The following is a 17,605-nucleotide window of genomic DNA, read 5'->3' on the forward strand; positions in this document are numbered from 1 at the left end:
TATTTTAGCAGACCTTGTTTATTAAACGGTTGAAGTGAATACTTTTCGTTTGAAAATTAATCAATTCAGGCACCGGAACTTACTTACCGGCAAAGAATTAAAGGACATACTCTTGAGATTAATTAATCTAACTTAATTTATTACTGTCAAACCTCTGCATAAGTACTGACTCAGATTAATTTACTGAAATACTTTTGTGTGTTGCTGTTTGTGATATTCGTTTGAGTACAAAATGGCTGGTTGTAGTTATGAGTATTCAATTAAATTTCCTTGAACTTGTCTGCAGATTTAATGAAAAGTGCAATAAAAACATTTAAATAATGCCTGAAAAGAATGGACCATACACACAAATTGGATTGCTTCAGGGGTTTGGCCGCATCTGCTGTCTCAGAGAGTTAAACAAGCTAAACAATGAAACAAAATTGCTACTAGACCACTATAATACATCCAAAGCATCATACACTGCTCTGTTAAAAGTTCTGTAGTACATGTTGCTAGATGAAGTGCAAAATTTCTACCTTACTGGAAGGCTAAGATGGTCAGTATTTGAGATGAAAGAAAAGATTTATTGTCAGATTGGAAAATCAGCAAGTCAAAACTGACTGTAACTTGGCATTAAGATGGGATCTTCAAGATAAACTACATAGGATGTTTAGTTAGGGATGGAAGAAATAGATATGTTGAATTCAACATGAGGATAGTAAAACTCAAGACAGCTTTCAGAATTAGGTAAATTTGTGGACTGCTCTAACTTGGACTTAGTAACTATTCTTTGAGAAGTTTCTAATGGACATTCTAATTATAGCACACTACATGATCCATTCATCTCTAATATCCACCTGTAGCACCAACAGGAAAGAGAATATTTACCTCTTAAAATAAAGCGTGTTTGTAAAGCAATTCCATTTGTAAAATTCCTTTCCTTCATTGTGCTTATGTAAAAACATGCACAAGTTTGTGACAGATAGGAAAGTGACAAATCAGAAGTAGAAATACTGTGATTCTTATAAAAAAAAAAAAAAAAAAAAAAAAAGGGAAAAGCAGTCTGATATTTACAGCTTTAGAGGAGGAGACATTTTTGAGATTGTGAAATTCTCTTTGCAGAGTTTTTCTCAACCATTTTGCTTTGGAGGAATGGAAGAGATGGTAAGGTTTTCTCTAACAAAAACGTCTACTTTAAATAGTTTCAGGAGCACAAATTCATGACCCACATTTCTTCTGCTTGCCAAATTGTCAGCTTCTAGATGGATTCTCCTATTTAAATTCTGTAGATGTCAGTGCTCTTGTGCAACTATGTTAACTAAGTTAGTTATCATTTTAGTAAATTAAAACAATCAATAATTACATATCCTCAGTAGAGGGGTTAGAAAAGAGCTGAGTCCCATCACCTGCATGTCATACATGTCAGAGCATTCCATATTCTTATCAAGCTTCATCTCAAAAAAGAAAAGGGTTTTTGTATCCCTGCTTAAACTGCTGGACTATTTCTAAAGTGTTTCAGTGTTTGAAAGACTTTTGATTTACAATCTAAATTTATCCCTGGCCACTTCATATTTGCTTTCATGACAATGTTATCATCTAGCTTAAAATTCTTTCCTCGGTGCAGGTGCATGTCTCAGATAGACTAATAGCTCTTCTTTTTTTCTAGCTGTGGTCAATCTCTGATTTTTAAGCTGGATGTAGTTTATGAGCAGCTCAAGTGCATTTTCCTTTCTGGAGCTTAACTTTGTACTAAGCAGGAAGGTGGTGTCATACAATTGCTGGTTAAGTCAAATATCCAGCTGTGAAAGTAAATTAGTAAAATAGGCCATCATTACCCCATTTAACCTACACCCCAGATTACAGGCTATAGGACCAACAGCTGCAAGCCTATTACCCAGCATCAGGATAGAAAAAACATTAGAAGGCATCATTTTCTACTTCGAACTACTCTCACTGCTTCCCTTCCTTAAGCTCCTCAAGTCTATAGTGTGTCTTTTGGCAATCTGAAGTTTTCTGTGTGAGACTTGAAACGTGTACTCTGAAATAAGCCCTCTCTTCTACATATTTCTTTTCATTCTATCTCAAGAAACTATGCATACGTGAAAAGCAGTATATTACATGTTAATATTTTTTTCTTTCAGAAAACCTTGAACGTGACAGTTTCACATACTCTTAAGTTAACTTTATAATCCAAACTGTGCATCTAAATTCCAATTTGAATTTTTCTACCTCTCTCTCTCATTAATTATTCTGCATTTTCTCCTTAGAATAAATGTCCACTGCTTTCTGCCCCTCTGAGGTACTCAAGCACTTCAGTCACATTCGTTTTCAATCTTCTTTCTGATAAGCTAAGCAGATTAAACTTTTAACATTTTACTGTAAGGAATTTTCCCTTCCTCTCAGATTATGATTTACTAGTCTTGTTCACTACCTTTCCTAATGCTCTGATGTCCCTGCAAAACACAGGATCTGATGCAATGTCCCAGGACTGGCCTCATTAATATCATATGAAATAACTGACCTTCTTATTCCTACTCTTTTAACCTTTCCACAACAATGGATAATACAGTAGCACAGATAAAACTTTATCACAGCAATTGAATTGTTCAATTTGAATTCTGAATTGTCTTCTGAATCACTACTTTCTCCAACTCTATCCACAGTTCTGATCAACACACAGCTAATATCCTTCCTTCACAGTAGTATCCTACCTTTCACAGTACTTATTTTACTTAAATGGATTGCATTTAAGAAGTCAGGTTACCTCCCTGCCCTCATCAGAATGTAACTCAATGGGTTTTTTTTTCGTGATGTTGTGATGCTTTTTGATTTTAACTCTACATCATAGATGGCAGTACTGGCCATCATTCTTACCACAATTCACTGTGTAGCTTTTGTCTAGTATTTAGGATGGAGGTGTGGACAGAGAAGCTGTGTCTTGGCTGTGGCAGATTGCAGCTAACTCTAAGTAACATTTTCACCCCACTTAATCTAACCTAACAGTTTCTGGCTCAAATATGACTCATGCAATTGTCACAGACCTGTGAATTCTGGATGTTTCCTTGTTTCTGCCCATGAATTTCCAACCTGACTATCTGAAAGATATGATGTAAAGCTTACTTCTCTCTTCAAATGGTAGGTGAACACTGATTGAATGGACAAAACAGATGAAAGATATGTAATTGTAGCCCTGATGGTTCTAATTTTCTGTTTATGCCTGTTTTTGTAGAGCAGTTTATTTGAAACAAATATTCCCACTCTAACTTTTGATGGTCTAAATTCAGCAACTCAAAAATATTTTAAACAAATTTTTGATAATTTTTCCATGAAGTTATGATGCTATTATAAAGCAGATCAACTAAGAATATTTGGTAGTGAAAATAATGTCTGAGGTCAATAAGAACAGGATGAGAAGCAATAATTTCAAACTGCACTAAAATGAGAAGAGTTGGATATTTACTGGATTAGAAAGAGTATGTGTTCTCAAGCTACAGGAAGAAATGAATGAGGTTAGCTACTAAAGGAGACTGTAGAAGCATTTACAGAAGCATAATACTGAAGGTGATAATAAGATTTAGAAAGAGAAAACAAATTAGAGATTTATAAAGTAGAAATATGCAAATCAACTTTCACATAAATACCAGATCAAGTTTACTAGAAATTTTTAATTCTCTTCACTTTTACTATTACAAATAAAAGATGTAATAACCATTTTTCAATTAAAATGTGAGCAAATGACAGTAGTCTAGAGATTTCTATGTACGTATACTGTGAGTATCCAAATTTGCAATACTTAATACTAAAGAGTTCTTTAAGTTCTTCTAAAAGAGTGAATTGGTATTGTTAGGATGCAATGAAAGAAGTAGAGAAGAGATTCATATGCAACACAGTTTTTACCAGAAGTCAGCACAAACAGCAGAACCTATTTATTGTTTTCTTCAGAATTCAAAATCAAAGAATCATAAAGGATGGAAAAGACCTCCAAGATTATCCACCTAGCACCTATCACCAATATTTCTTCACTAAACAACATCACTTAGTACAACATCTAAAGATTCCTTGAACAGCTCCAGGGATGGTGACTCCATTACCACCCTGGGCAGATCATTCCAGTACCTGATCATTCTTTCAGAGAAGAAATTTGCCTAATGTCCTACCTGAACCTCCAGTGGCACAACTTGAAGTCATTTCCCTCTCATCCTATTGCGAACTATGCAAGAGAAGAGGCCAAATCTCACCTCACCACAACCTCCTTTCAGGTAGTTATAGTGTATAATAATGTCTCTCCTGAGCCTCCTCTTCTCCAGCCTAAAGATCCCTCAGCCACTTCTCATAAAATTTGTACTGCAGTCCCTCCACAGCTTCTTTGTCCTCTCTGGACACACTCCATTGCCTCAGTGCATTTCTTGTAACAAAGGGCTCAAAACTGAACACAGCACTTGAGGTGTGGCCTCTCTAGTGATAAGCACACGAGAAGACCACCTCCCAGCTCCTGTTGGCAACCCTATTTCTGATACAAGCCAGGACGCCATTAACGTTCTCAGCCAACTGAGCACACTCCTGACTCATGTTTAGCCAAGGACTGACCAATAGCTCCAGCTCCATTTCTTCTACAGTCGTCCAGCCACTCTGCCCCATGCCTGTAACGCTATCTAGAGCTGTTGCAGCCAAAGTGCAGGATCCAAAGTCCAGGAGTGGCTTTAGTTATGTAATGCAACTCACAATTTTATTCATATATATTTAGCTGTGTTGTTTTTATAATGATTGCCAGCTGTTAAGTAAGATTTCCATGATAATAAATACCTTTTCTTCAGGTCCACATGGCTGATCACAATGCTGATATTCTTCTCTCCTGACATGTGCAGAACACACTTTAGAATGTCAGTGGGAATTCTGCACACACATGGAGAGGAGGCTACAGGAGATGACATTTTCCATGTGGCCCTGAGATGAAAATTTTGCCCTAAGATAGTTCATTCAGTAAGTTTTTTTCCCGACTGCAGCAGTCACTTTTGCTTTAATAGAAAATGAACCTTTAAGACAATGTAAAGGAATACCATTTGCCAAGGGACTGTTTGATATGTAGGTTTATGTTTAAATATCAACATGAAACATTCACTGATGAAAAACTAGCGATGGTAGTATTTTTCCATGAATGATCCTCACAGGTTTTACTTCTGATCAACATCATACCCAGTCAGACTGACCAATCTTAGAGCAGATTCCAAACTATGATATCCCACATGCATAACTCTAATATATTTTTTTTAATTCTGTGGTAATAGTTCAAAAAAAAAATGTTGACTAGAAGTGTAATTAATCTCAAGTAGTCCTGAGGAAGAAGTAACAGAGTAGGTAGCCTAAAAAATAACATTTGCATATAAAATAACAAATAAAAAACCCACTGGTTTCTAGTTCTTCGCTATTACTATTTTTTGAAGGTTGAATATCATGAAACGCAGTATCAACTTTGCTGTTTTCCTGTTCATACACAAATGAATAAAGTGATTGACTCTGCAAAATCAGTTTTCCTAACAAAATATCTAACAAAATGTTTTGTTTCTGTTGTTTTTTTCTTCCCCCCACCTGTTCTTAGCTTGGTAGCTACAAAGGAAACAGACAGTGCAAGATCCCGTAGCATGCCAATGTCACCTTCTGATTTCTTGGATAAACTAATGGGTAGGATGTCGGGATACGATGCAAGGATCAGACCAAATTTCAAAGGTAATTTCAAACGTAAACTTCCAAATAATTCAGTATTTCTTCTTACAAAAAAGATAGAAAGAATATGTAAACCTAGAAATATGCTTCTTTTTTAAAGTGAATTCCCTTTTCTATTACGGTTTCAGTAGTATTACACTCTATACCTATCATTTTCACAGCTGAACTAATGCAGATTTTTAGTCTTATAACTATTTTTGGACTGTCTAATAGTTTTCTTTTTTCTCTTTCCTGAAATATTTGTTAATGGATTTGAATTCCCAACTAGCACAACAGTAGTCTGAAGTAACCTAGAAAGGAAGTTGCATGAAACACTTGCCTGATGCTGGATATAAGGAGTATATTATGCACATAACATCGGAATCAAACTCAAGAGTTTGTCTTAGTCATCAAGTCTATAATGAAACTCTCCTGTAACTTTAGATTCCTCTTGTGCCTCAAGAAGGACTGTATTTCTTCTTGTTCTTTACCCTTTTCTCAGTTCTCCTCTGAAACTTCAAGTTCTTGACAACTAGAATTATTACTGTTGTTATATGCCTTGTTGACATTGATCATAAAGAAGATTCACGTAAGAAGTACAAAGTTTGCAAATGCAAATATTGCATGTTCTTTAGCACAAATCATACTACTCAAATGCAGGCATATTTCATAGAAAGATAATACATACATACCTGATATGTTATCATGCAATTACACAAACAAAAATACAAAAACGCTACACTTCCTGACTTTTGCAGTCTGGGAATTTCAGGTAGATTTGACACCTTTTTTCAGAATGCAGAATTCCAGTAATGTAGTGGAACTATGCTTAGCCCTAATTCTGAATCTATATCAAGCTACTAGTCTTTAAAATTCTCCAAAATATGAACACTTTTATAGAAAGAATAAGCCCGTTGTGATTTAAAATATTACTCTTATTTTGCCTTAGTTGCCTCTCCCTTTGCTTTGATTGCAATGAGTTCTCTTAGCTCCAGCTTTTTATTATGTTTACTACAAAACTTTCCCTTTGAGCAGACAAGCCTTCCCCCTCTGAATCATCTGTTGCTACCTTTACAACTTAATTTTTGACTGGCACTGGTCTTTATAGTTTGAGATCACAACACCTCAGTAACTTCAGTAATAATGACTCTTAAGCACTGTCATTTGCTACTTTTGCCAAATTTGCCCAGAATAATTCAAAAGTACAAGGTAAGTAGTTTGTCAACTTACTTCCTCACCAGTAAGCCATAAACAGTCAGTACTGCACGTATAAACTCATTATCAAGGATTTACCACATCCGGAAATACTTCATTTTTAGTTAATTACCACCGCTGATCTTTTTCAAGTAAGATAAACACGCATTGGGAATTCAAACACTTCACTGAAGGATTTACAACAATGACCAATATCCTTCACGTCTATACAGTATGAGTCCCTCAGGCTATGCTTGTTTGAAGCACCTGAGGGAATTGAGGAATATTCCAGTGATGTGCTTTCCAGAGGGTCAGTGTATCAAACAATACTTGCAAAGCAATGCAAAACACTCCACGTCTAAAACTGCTTTCTTATATGAACAGAAGCTTTTAATTTATTTTTGATCTTGTCATAGTTTCAGCTGGAATGGATTTTTGCCTGAGTGTTTGGTGTTATGCTATTTTTTTATTCTAGGATAAAAACAATGTTGATAGCACACTGATGTTTATAGCTGCTGCTAAGAAATATTGTACATAGCCAAGGCCATTCACAGTGTAGGGCTCAAGGAGCTGAGAGGGAGCAGAATTAGGATACCTGTCTTACACTGTCCAAAGGGATATCCCATACCACATGACATTACATAGAAGGATTTTTGAAGGGCATAGGAGTTCATATCACCTTCTTCTGCTGCTCAGGGGATGGTAAACAATTGCTTATGCATCACTTTTTCTATATATTCTTTTATATGCATATATTTATAATGCATAATTATTATCTTTTTTGCTATTTTAGTAAATAGTTTTATCTCAATCCACAAGTTCTACTTTTTCCCCTCTCCCCCAGTTCCCACATCCCACTGAGAAAGGGGCTGAGTGAACAATATGTGATACTCAGCCACTTGCCAGGTTATATCACAACCTTATTAAAATTATTGTGCCTTGTTTCCATACTATTCCCCTTAGCATGTAAACTACAGGTTCAACCTAAGCTAATGCTTTGAGAGGCAATGAAAGACCTCAAGAAAAATCTAAGCACAGCAGTTTTTCTTCATTTTTTGGGTCTCCTGAAGCCCTGCAAATAAGGGCTAAAAATTTGGAGATTGCAGTTTAGGGATTGATTGATTTGGGGATTGGATTTTGGAGTTTGTCACAGACACAATGCAGTCTTCTGATGGGACTACACTGAAGAGCAGACAGATGTTTAGAGATTAGTGAATTCAGTGTAGTACTTCTTGAATATATAATTCAGAAGACTCAGAGCCTTGTTTTGTAACTATTGGAATTTAAAGAGACAAAACCTAATTTGACATTGTTCTTTTTCAGAAAGTGCACATTCTAAATCTTCTAGACAGCTATGCAGTTTGAACAAATCTGCCCAGAATGATTCAGATCTATCACTAAGAATAAGTGTCTCCTCAAGTGACTTTGCCACTTTCTCGTTAGCTGTGTTTGTCCTAGAACAAATACTGTAGTTTTGTCTTTATGAGTTTTTAATTTGGTAGCAGTTTTAAAGGAACAGACATAAGAGATTTCAGATAATCATTTTATGTTGCTTTTTTTTTTTTTTTTTTCCTTTCAATAACATTTCTGCATGGACAAGATTTTAAATTAACATTCAGTTTCATATAGGAAAATGTAATTTGTTCTTTGCCTTGATATTGACAAACAACACTCAGAAATCATTGATTTAGGAACTTCTTAAGTTCACGTAGGTCCTGACTTACTTTTGACTCAGTGTTTTATGGCAATAAAATTGTGATGTTTTGCACTTGTGCAAAGTATTATTTTTTTGTTCAGTTAAATATGGTCACTACTTTATTGCCACATGCCTTATTAAAAAAAAAATGGAGAAAATTCCTTTTGACATTTACAGACTTTGTGTTTATATATTGCTCCTTACTATATTCCTTTTTCTTTTTTCCCCCAAAGTTAAAACCAGCTATCTACTTATGCTGGTTTGTTTTTTTTTTTTTTTCAGCAGTAGTTTAGAGAGTTTGTCAACCTTGACTTTCTTCTTGACGTTTTTTTCTCCCTAATATATCATTTTAAGGTGGACAGAAATTTTCAAGTATTCAGGATGGAAGTTCATGATCTACTTCTATGGCTATCCATCTATCCCAATGTCTACAGAACATGCTTCCAGTGAACCATTGATAATGCATCTACTCCTTTCTGCTCAGAAATCATTAATTTAGAGCCCATTAGTATAAGCGTGTAACAAGGATGGTTTTGCATTTGATTAACACTGAATGTCTTCAAACACTTTATTGTTTGAGTTTCTAAACCATTTCTGATTTGCTTTTGGTTTCTATTTATGCTATTTTAAACTAGCTATTAACTGTCTTCTTGTAATGCTGCTTTTAAAATTATACATCAGGGTTTATTTCCTTTATAAAAGCAATTATTTATAAAGAAAAATTACAATTCAAAACAGTGCTATTTTAAGCAAGATAATATCATGCCAAATTTGAAATTATGACAAGTATTACAACATAGATATTTGAGAAAGGAAAGCTGCCTTGGAATCAAATTATCCAATAATCTTACACAGCAAGGAAATACAATTTTGTCTGACAGTTGTTAGTAATTTCTAGTGACTCTGCCTTTGTTCACCTGCCCTGTTGTTTTTCTATTTTCCTTCATCATCTTCAGGAGTTCATTCTATATGTTATCAATGCATATGGATAAATGCCTTTACTGAATTGTAAGCTCTATTAAATACGCTCACCTGCTCTAAACAATTAACTAAGTTGCAAAATGACTGGAGTGTCAAAGTGACTGTAGAGTAATACCTCTTTACCTGAAAATTCTGCATCGCACATGTAGCTTTGTGCATTAGAATGATTGACGTACATGTAGTAGTTACGATGTTTTGTTATAAAAGCTAGATGTTCCAAGATGGTCCTGTTGGCAGAATTTTCAATGAATATTCTGATTGCTAAAATATGTAATGTTAACTTCATTGGTCACACTAAATTTTACTAGTTCTAAAGCACCAGTGGCATAATAGTCTATTACTTCAGTGACTCTTAACAAATAAATATTACATAATTATTTGCAAGACCAGGTATAGATCTTTCATTATTAATGGTTGTTTACTACTGGAAAAAAAAAAAACACAAGCATTTCCAGTTCTGAAATGGATAGTTGATATATGAATACAAAGGTGCAGGAGAGTGACAGAAGAGCCTTAAGATGGAAAAACCTTGTTTCCATTGCACATAAGCAGAGATTGATAAGAAATAATGGAGAAGTTAGGATGCTATGTCACAATGCCATTTTTACAGAGATTTGCAGAGAAGTAATTTAAAATCTTTACCATGAAGAGATGGCTTATTGTTTAGTTATTGTAATGACTGCTCTACCAGTACTGATGCTTCACAAATGCAAGATAAAGCAGAACAGCAGTAGGCTAAAGACCCACGGTAACAGAAAAATTCAGCTTAAATGGATTCTTAACTATTTTTTGAATTTAAGAGAAATGAGAGTAGAATCTAAGTCATTCTTCCTTATTCACTTTTGTTCCTGTCAGTAGCAGAGATAAGAGCAACAATAATGTATTTCAGTTACCAGTGATGACAGATAATGTCAAAAACTGCCTTAACAGAAGAATGTCACTTTTCCCCCTAACTGTTGTAAAAAGTAGCAAGCATTTTTCACTTGAAAAAAAAAAAAAAAAACCACATTAAAAATACACATTTCAAATTTAGTTGATTTTTTGCTGTCTTTTTTTTTTTTTTTTTCCTCTTTTGTATATAATCCTCAAACTGGCCAGTCTGGTACGGTAATTGTGAGCAAAATTGAAAGGAATAATCTATTACATACCAGAAATTATTCAAATTTTGTATTAAATGAGTTTTGAATGTAACATTATTCCCTCTTAAATCAACAAATATTGTTTCATAATAGTTTATCGCATCAATTTGCTTTACAATCACTCAATATGCATTGATTCTGAAATAGACACTGATTTTTTTTTTTGTTTGCTTTCCCTCTTTTGCAGGTCCTCCAGTTAATGTCACATGCAACATATTTATAAACAGCTTTGGATCCATTGCAGAGACAACCATGGTGAGATATCCTATCTCAAAAAATGTTTAAAGTTCAAGTTAAAGATATTTAAAAATCAAGATAGAACTTCTATTAATACAGAACTAAGTGAAATAAACCCTCTTCTGAAAACAGAGCATTTAATTTAGCAATTGAATTTTTTTTTTTTAAATTTTTGAATTGTTAAATGAATTATATTTTAAATTTCACTCCGTATAGTGCATATGAGGATATATACTTCGTTTAAAATTTTTTTTTTGTTTGTTTGTTTGTTTTGTTTTTTTGTTTTTAAATAGACACGGTGCAGAGAGAGTAGAGTCATAGAATGGCTTGAGCTGAAAGGAAAATGATGGATTGTCTGGTTCCAACCGCCCTGTCATGAGTAGGGTTGCTTTCTACTACATCAGGCTGCCAAGGGCCCCATCCAGCCTGGCCTTGAACACCTCCAGGGATGAGCATCCACAGTTTCTCTGGACAATCTGTGCCAGTGCCTCACCAAATAGTTTCTTCCTTATCTCTAATCTAAATCTCCTTTATTTATTTGTTTGGAAAACCTTTCCTCCTTGCCCTATCACTAGCATGCAGTGTAAAATGTCAGTCTACATCTCATTTCTTAGATCCCTTTAAATACTGAAAGGCTGCAATGAGGTCTCCTCTCTTCTCCAGGCAGAGTAACACCAGATACCTGTGCCTTTTCTTTGTAAAAGCTACAGCACTTTTTTTTTTTTTTTTTTTTTTTTAATATATTTACATGTAATATTACAAAAATATCTAAAGTTCAAGAATCAAATGAGTGAGGCCAGGCTCTCTTCAGTATTGTGCAGCAGCATGCTTGTGGGCTACTTACATCCTTTAGTATATTGTTCATCTCATTTAACTACACACAACAGTACTTTGAAATTGGAGACCAATTCACATTTAATCCTAAAAAAAAAAAAAAAAAAAAAAACCACCCAAAACTATAAGCTAAAAACGTTTCCTAATTTCAGCTGTCAGTTGGAACCTGTGCATTATACAAAACCATATTAATAATTTACATTAGGAAATAGTTACACATTTATAAAGGAATTATATTTTTTTTCCAATTTGCCTTGAAAGCAAATTGATTAAAATAGTTGAGAGATACTGCTGCACAACCCGATCCATTACAAACATTTCCAGTTAGTACATTATAGAAAATACCAAAGTTGTTCAGAACCAGAGACCTTCTCACTCTATTGGGAATGTGTGTGCCAAAAGTGGACAATTAAGCACAACCTTGGTCTTAGGGGAAGTGTTGCATCATAATGCTGATATTCTGATCGTAATATTCACTGACTGCTAAGTGCAGAACTTTTGCTTATGGTCAGCAGCTGTTGAACTCTTAGAGACTCAAATCTCACATTTTAGAACAAGTGCCTTTATGCAGATAGGACTTTTGATTGTATGTATTATTAGCTACTTCTCTGCTGAACTGAAAAGGAATATCTTCTGAAAAGATGTTAGCACCTTTATCTTAAAATTACAGTTAAAAATATCTTGAATCATTTTAAACCTGAAGTACTGCCTTACTGAAGGAAAATAAATTCACCACAGTTTTACCAATTTTATCTATTCTCACTACTTTACCAATTGTTATTTACTATAATCCTTATAATTCAGACATCTTTGTAAATCTTACACATTCTCGATAAATACTCCTTTTTCCAATCTAAAACAAAACAAAAGAGCTTAGAAGCAAAAGGTACAAAATAGGACCTGTCATGTGGTATCTGGAAGTTTCTCTGGAATGTAAAAGGAGCAGCTGAGTAATGGGATATGCATACAGTGCATTATCTTACAGAAGCCTGTATATTAGTTCCTATTCTTCACTGCCATTCTAGTTGATCTTGGTACTAACTTTCTGATTCTGTTTCTCTTATTGATGACCAAAATCTTTGAGCTCCCTCTGCTGCCTTGGTTACAAATAACACAATAAACAATTACAGAAAGAGAATGGATTAAAAAAACAGGAAAAAAAAAGAAAAAAGAAAATGGAAGGAAACAAAGAAGTTTGTCAGTGTGCAGTGGGATCTTACAGTGCACAGCAGGGCTCAAATTTCTGTCAGAGGTTGTCTTGAACTCATCCACCTCCATCTACTCTTCTGCAGTGAGGTCTAATAGTTCAGGAGAGACAACTAGTCCAAAAAAAAAAAAAAAAGCAGCTTAATTTGACTTGCACTTTGTTAATGGTTGAAATTGGTACTTTTTGCCTTTCCATTTTTTCCACAGTTCTTTAAAGCACAGGCTATAGTTATTTCTTTTCTCTATCTCAGAAGACAAATCAAGTGCTTTTTAGCACGAAAAATGGTATGCCACTTCTTACTAGGAAGCTGTGATTCAAATTAAATCTAATTTTAATTCATCATATGAGGAGCTTAATTTATGTTAGGAATTCTCTGAGGCAATGAAAAATAAATATAATTTTAAATTCTCTTTAAACAAACTTTCATAATTGATATATCTTGAATCATAGAATCATCTAAGTTGAAAAAGACTTTGAGGATCACTAAGTCCACTCATCACCCAAGTCCTGTCATGCCTTTTAGTACAACATCCAAATGTCTCTTAAATACCTCCACCGCTTCCCTGGGAAGTGCATTCCAGTGTTTTCCATCCTCTCCATGAAAACTGGTTTCCTTATATCTAAATGTAAACTGCCCCTGATGAAACTTGAAGCCATTCCTTCACATCCTATCATCACCTAAGAAAAGAGACTGACAACTTTCTCACTGTAACCTTCTTTCAGGTAGTTAAGGAGAACGATGAGGTCTCCTCTCAACCTCCTCCAGGGAAAATAATCCCAGTTCCCTCAGCCACTCCTCGTAACACTTGCATTCTAGTCCCTTCACCAGCTTTGTTGATCTTTCCATACATGCTTGAACAACACAGTAATCTTATAGTGAACTGAACACAGTATTTGATGTGCAGTCTCACCAGTGCTACAAGGGTCCAGCCTTAACAATCTGTGTTACAGAGCTGAATAGTAGCACCAGAGCTGAATATGTCTCAGTGATATTGACAGAATGGCCAGGGTTGGAAGGGACCTCAAGAATCATGAATCTCCAATCCCCCTGCCACATGCAGGGCCACCAACCTCCCCATTTAATACTAGACCAGGTTGCTCAGGACCCCATCCAATCTGGCCTTTAACACCTCCAGAGATGGGCATCCACAACCTCTCTGGGCATTCACATTCATTCTCTTGCCAAATAAACTCTTACTGATCTGCATTTACTGATGTAAGTGACTAGGTCCAATCCTTCACTTCTTACTTGTTGTTACTATTCTTTTTTTTTTTTTTTTTCTACTTATAGATTTAGAAATCTAAGCAACAGCAGGATGTTAACAAAACATGGAAGACAATTTTTTTTAAATATAATTGCACAATATTATCAGCAGAAATTTTTTATTTAAGATGAAAGGAAAGTATCTGCACACACAACTTCAAAAAGCTGAGAAACCTATCAGATTGCTTGTCCATGTAGATTTAAATATTGATTGGCAACATGGAAACTAAATCCTGCAGAAATTTATTTATTGTTGCACTGTAATTTAAGTTTCAACTTCTATCACAACATACTTATAGCGGCTTACAGTTTCTCTGTGTAGCTTGAGTTATGTTTCACTTTGCAGTGCATAGAAATTCTGTTGTTTCTAAGAGCAGTGTTAATACGTATTGCTGGCAGCTACCACTAAAGCAGTGGTTATAGAACACTTGCTTAAGTTGTGGGGCCAACTAAACAAAACTACTGCTTTCATTCCAGTAAGATTGACCAAATTCCTCAAAATTTATAAGTCTTAAAGGTCATTAGCACTCAATCTTGATACAATAGTACAGCTATATTTACTATGTATTATTATGCTTAGATTAATGCATATTGATTGAAAAGGACACTTGCTGAGAAAAGTAATAGCAAATGACATCAATGCAGATAATTAACAAGTTAAAAAGCATGTTTGTTATTTTTTCCTGCCACATGCCACATTCTGCCAAAGGATATTTCTTGACTCAGCCTGAAAAGACGTGTTGTGCCGAACATTGTTAAGAAGCAGGTGGCATATATTCCTGTGCTCTCAGATATAACAAGATTATCTTGCATTTACAAATAAAATGTGCTTTCAACTTATATTAACCCATTTTTAAGCTCTTTCAATTATTCTTCTAATTTTATTGGTTTCATCTTCAAGTAAGCATTTCTCTTTATGTTCTATTCTACCTGTTTTAGGTTGTCTTTAAATAGAGTATTTGAAAGGAGTGTTCACTTGGGTGTGTTGTAAAGTTCAAGGCAGATGAGTTCCACCAACTAATTTTTTTCTTAAATGAATCATTTAGCTTATTACCTAAAATATGATGAAATGTTTGCTTTTCTTTGGTGAAAATATGCTGTAAATTTCTGTGTAACGGAAATAGCAGTGTGTTAATACTAAAGTGAATGGCAGAAAGATCTACTCTGCACAATTCTTATTTTATCATAGAATCACAGAATTCTTAGATTTGGAAGGGAACTTTAAAGGTCATCTAGTCCAGCTCCCTTGCAATGACGAGGGGACATGCACAATTCAATCATCTTGTCCAGGGCCTGATCCAATAAGTGAACAAAAAAGCTACCTTAGAGTTCCATAATTTACAACAGCATCAATACCAAAAACCTATTTTCCCTCATATTTGATAGTTAACTCCCCTCTGTCAAGTCTACTGGTTGTGGACTTGATTCTGCCAAATTAAGAGATCGTTCACATATGGGTTGAAGGCAAGTTATTTGACATCCTTTGTCTTGTAGTCAGTGTGCCTCTGTAACCTATGTTCATGGGGTCAGGAGAACATGGCATCTTTTAAGTTCTGCTGGATTTGCAACTATCTAAACAGACAGTATCGTATAACCATTCCTGGCTGCAGCATGTTTTCCATAACGTATGGAAAGTTTATAAAACGTAACAAAAATGCGCCTGTAAAGAGAATGGAATTTACTGTTTATCCCCCAGGTTTCTTGACTACTACATATTTTAAAGTCCAGTAAAAATAAGAATATGGCATATTTTGCAACATTAGATGTTTTTCCTAACTCTTGGCTTAAGGCAAAAGATCATGTTTAGGGTTATCTATTTGATTAGGATATCAAAGTTGCATGAAAAATAGTATGCAATGGTATGGACCAGTATATCAAGAACAAGACCAGTTGGAGCACTGCACAGAAACATGAGGCTGAAGTATCTTATTTACTGAGAGAAATTGTAACATAGAGTAGATGATGCAGCAGTAGAATGGGTTGGATAAGGGACCTGTACAGCTGATACCGCACACACTGGTTGTCAGGTATCAGCAGCTGAATTACTAAATCTGGAAAAATTCAGTTCCTTTCTATCATCAGAAATCATTCTTACTCAAACATTTGGAGATGAGGAAAATAGTTTCACCGTGTTCATCTCCTGTCCTCTGGAAAGGTTACGAATATGACTTTATTATTTGATCACTTTCCCTAACCTTTTCTTGCTGTGTTATGAAATAACCATGCTCTCATATTTTTTGTAAGCAACTATAACTGGGGTTTTTCCTCAGAAGATGACTCCAGCTTTCTTCAGCTCATCTTATGATTCTGAAAAAGAAAACGTCTATTTTCACTCTTTGCTTCCTTTTAAGACTGATGAATGATTCAGTATGAAAATATCAAGACAACTGGGTTGGACCATTCCAGAATTAAATTCCAGAAATTTGAACAGCAAATGGGCTTTGCGTCAATGAAAACAACCTTGACTGTTACTTATTTGGTTTAAATGTAACAGTAAAAACAGCTAATTAAATTGATTTTTAAAAAGGGTCAGAAGCTTTCCTTTTGCTAGAATGGATGCCTTTGCAGAAGCTTATGGCAGGCTTCTTTCCCTAGTCCTTCAAAACAGTGGCTTTTAATCTGTTTCCAAATGCAACACTCCATGGAATTATTAGGCAGTAGTAGTGCTTAACCATTGGATAGTAGAGTATGAAATAGCTATCTGAAAGAAAGTTTTAGTTACAGGGATTATATCAATGTATTTTGTGTTTTTGAAAGGCAGTATATTTGATATGGATGTAAAGAAAAGCAGAAATATAAACTATGAATAGAGGTAAAATCTGAGTAGATAATTTTGCCTTAAAGAACAGCATTCAGTTAATTTTTCTTGTTTGTCACCATAAACCAGCAACAAGCAAACTGAAGACCAGGTGCCAGGTTTATTTTAGACAGCATCCTGAGGCCAAATTCTGCTGAATACTCTGGCAATAAATTGCAATTATACCTTCTAATGGAGAGCATCTCTTTTAGAAAATACTGGGAAAACTACAAGGCCTGTTTTGAGGTCTCAAAACTTGCCCTAAATAATCCAATTCATGAGGAAGTGGATTATGATTTTTTCATTATTGCATGAAGTCAGCATCTCTAGACTGACTGTGAAGTTACAGTCTAGAGTAAATGATACCGCAATGATAAAACTCTGCTTGAAAATACTCTGAATATTTTTGATAGCTTTAGATGATTCAACTTAGTTGCAGTGTGCATCTTATACTAATGAATGCAATGCAACAAGTGAAAACAATTATATTCTTTGCATGAACAATTCATAGATGTGAAGAGATCTTAAGTTCAAACAAGTATTTGCACTGACAGCAGCAATATAATTGGCACAA

The 17,605-nt window shown here is 34.8% G+C and overlaps 1 protein-coding gene across 1 annotated transcript in view; it reads left to right on the forward strand.

Moving 5' to 3' along the window:
• The first annotated feature begins 5,621 nt into the window (after positions 1–5,621).
• Positions 5,622–17,605, forward strand: part of GLRA3 (glycine receptor alpha 3) — a 49,048-nt gene continuing 37,064 nt past the window's right edge. The window contains exons 1-2 of the mRNA XM_042812372.1: positions 5,622–5,706; positions 10,880–10,947. Coding sequence (XP_042668306.1) covers positions 5,622–5,706; positions 10,880–10,947 — 153 coding nt within the window. The remainder of the gene's footprint in view (positions 5,707–10,879; positions 10,948–17,605) is intronic.

This window comes from Centrocercus urophasianus, unplaced genomic scaffold (genome assembly GCF_019232065.1).
Source record: "Centrocercus urophasianus isolate 14NV4802_14NV808 unplaced genomic scaffold, USGS_Curo_1.0 seq_13, whole genome shotgun sequence".
In the NCBI taxonomy this organism is placed as follows: domain Eukaryota; kingdom Metazoa; phylum Chordata; class Aves; order Galliformes; family Phasianidae; genus Centrocercus; species Centrocercus urophasianus.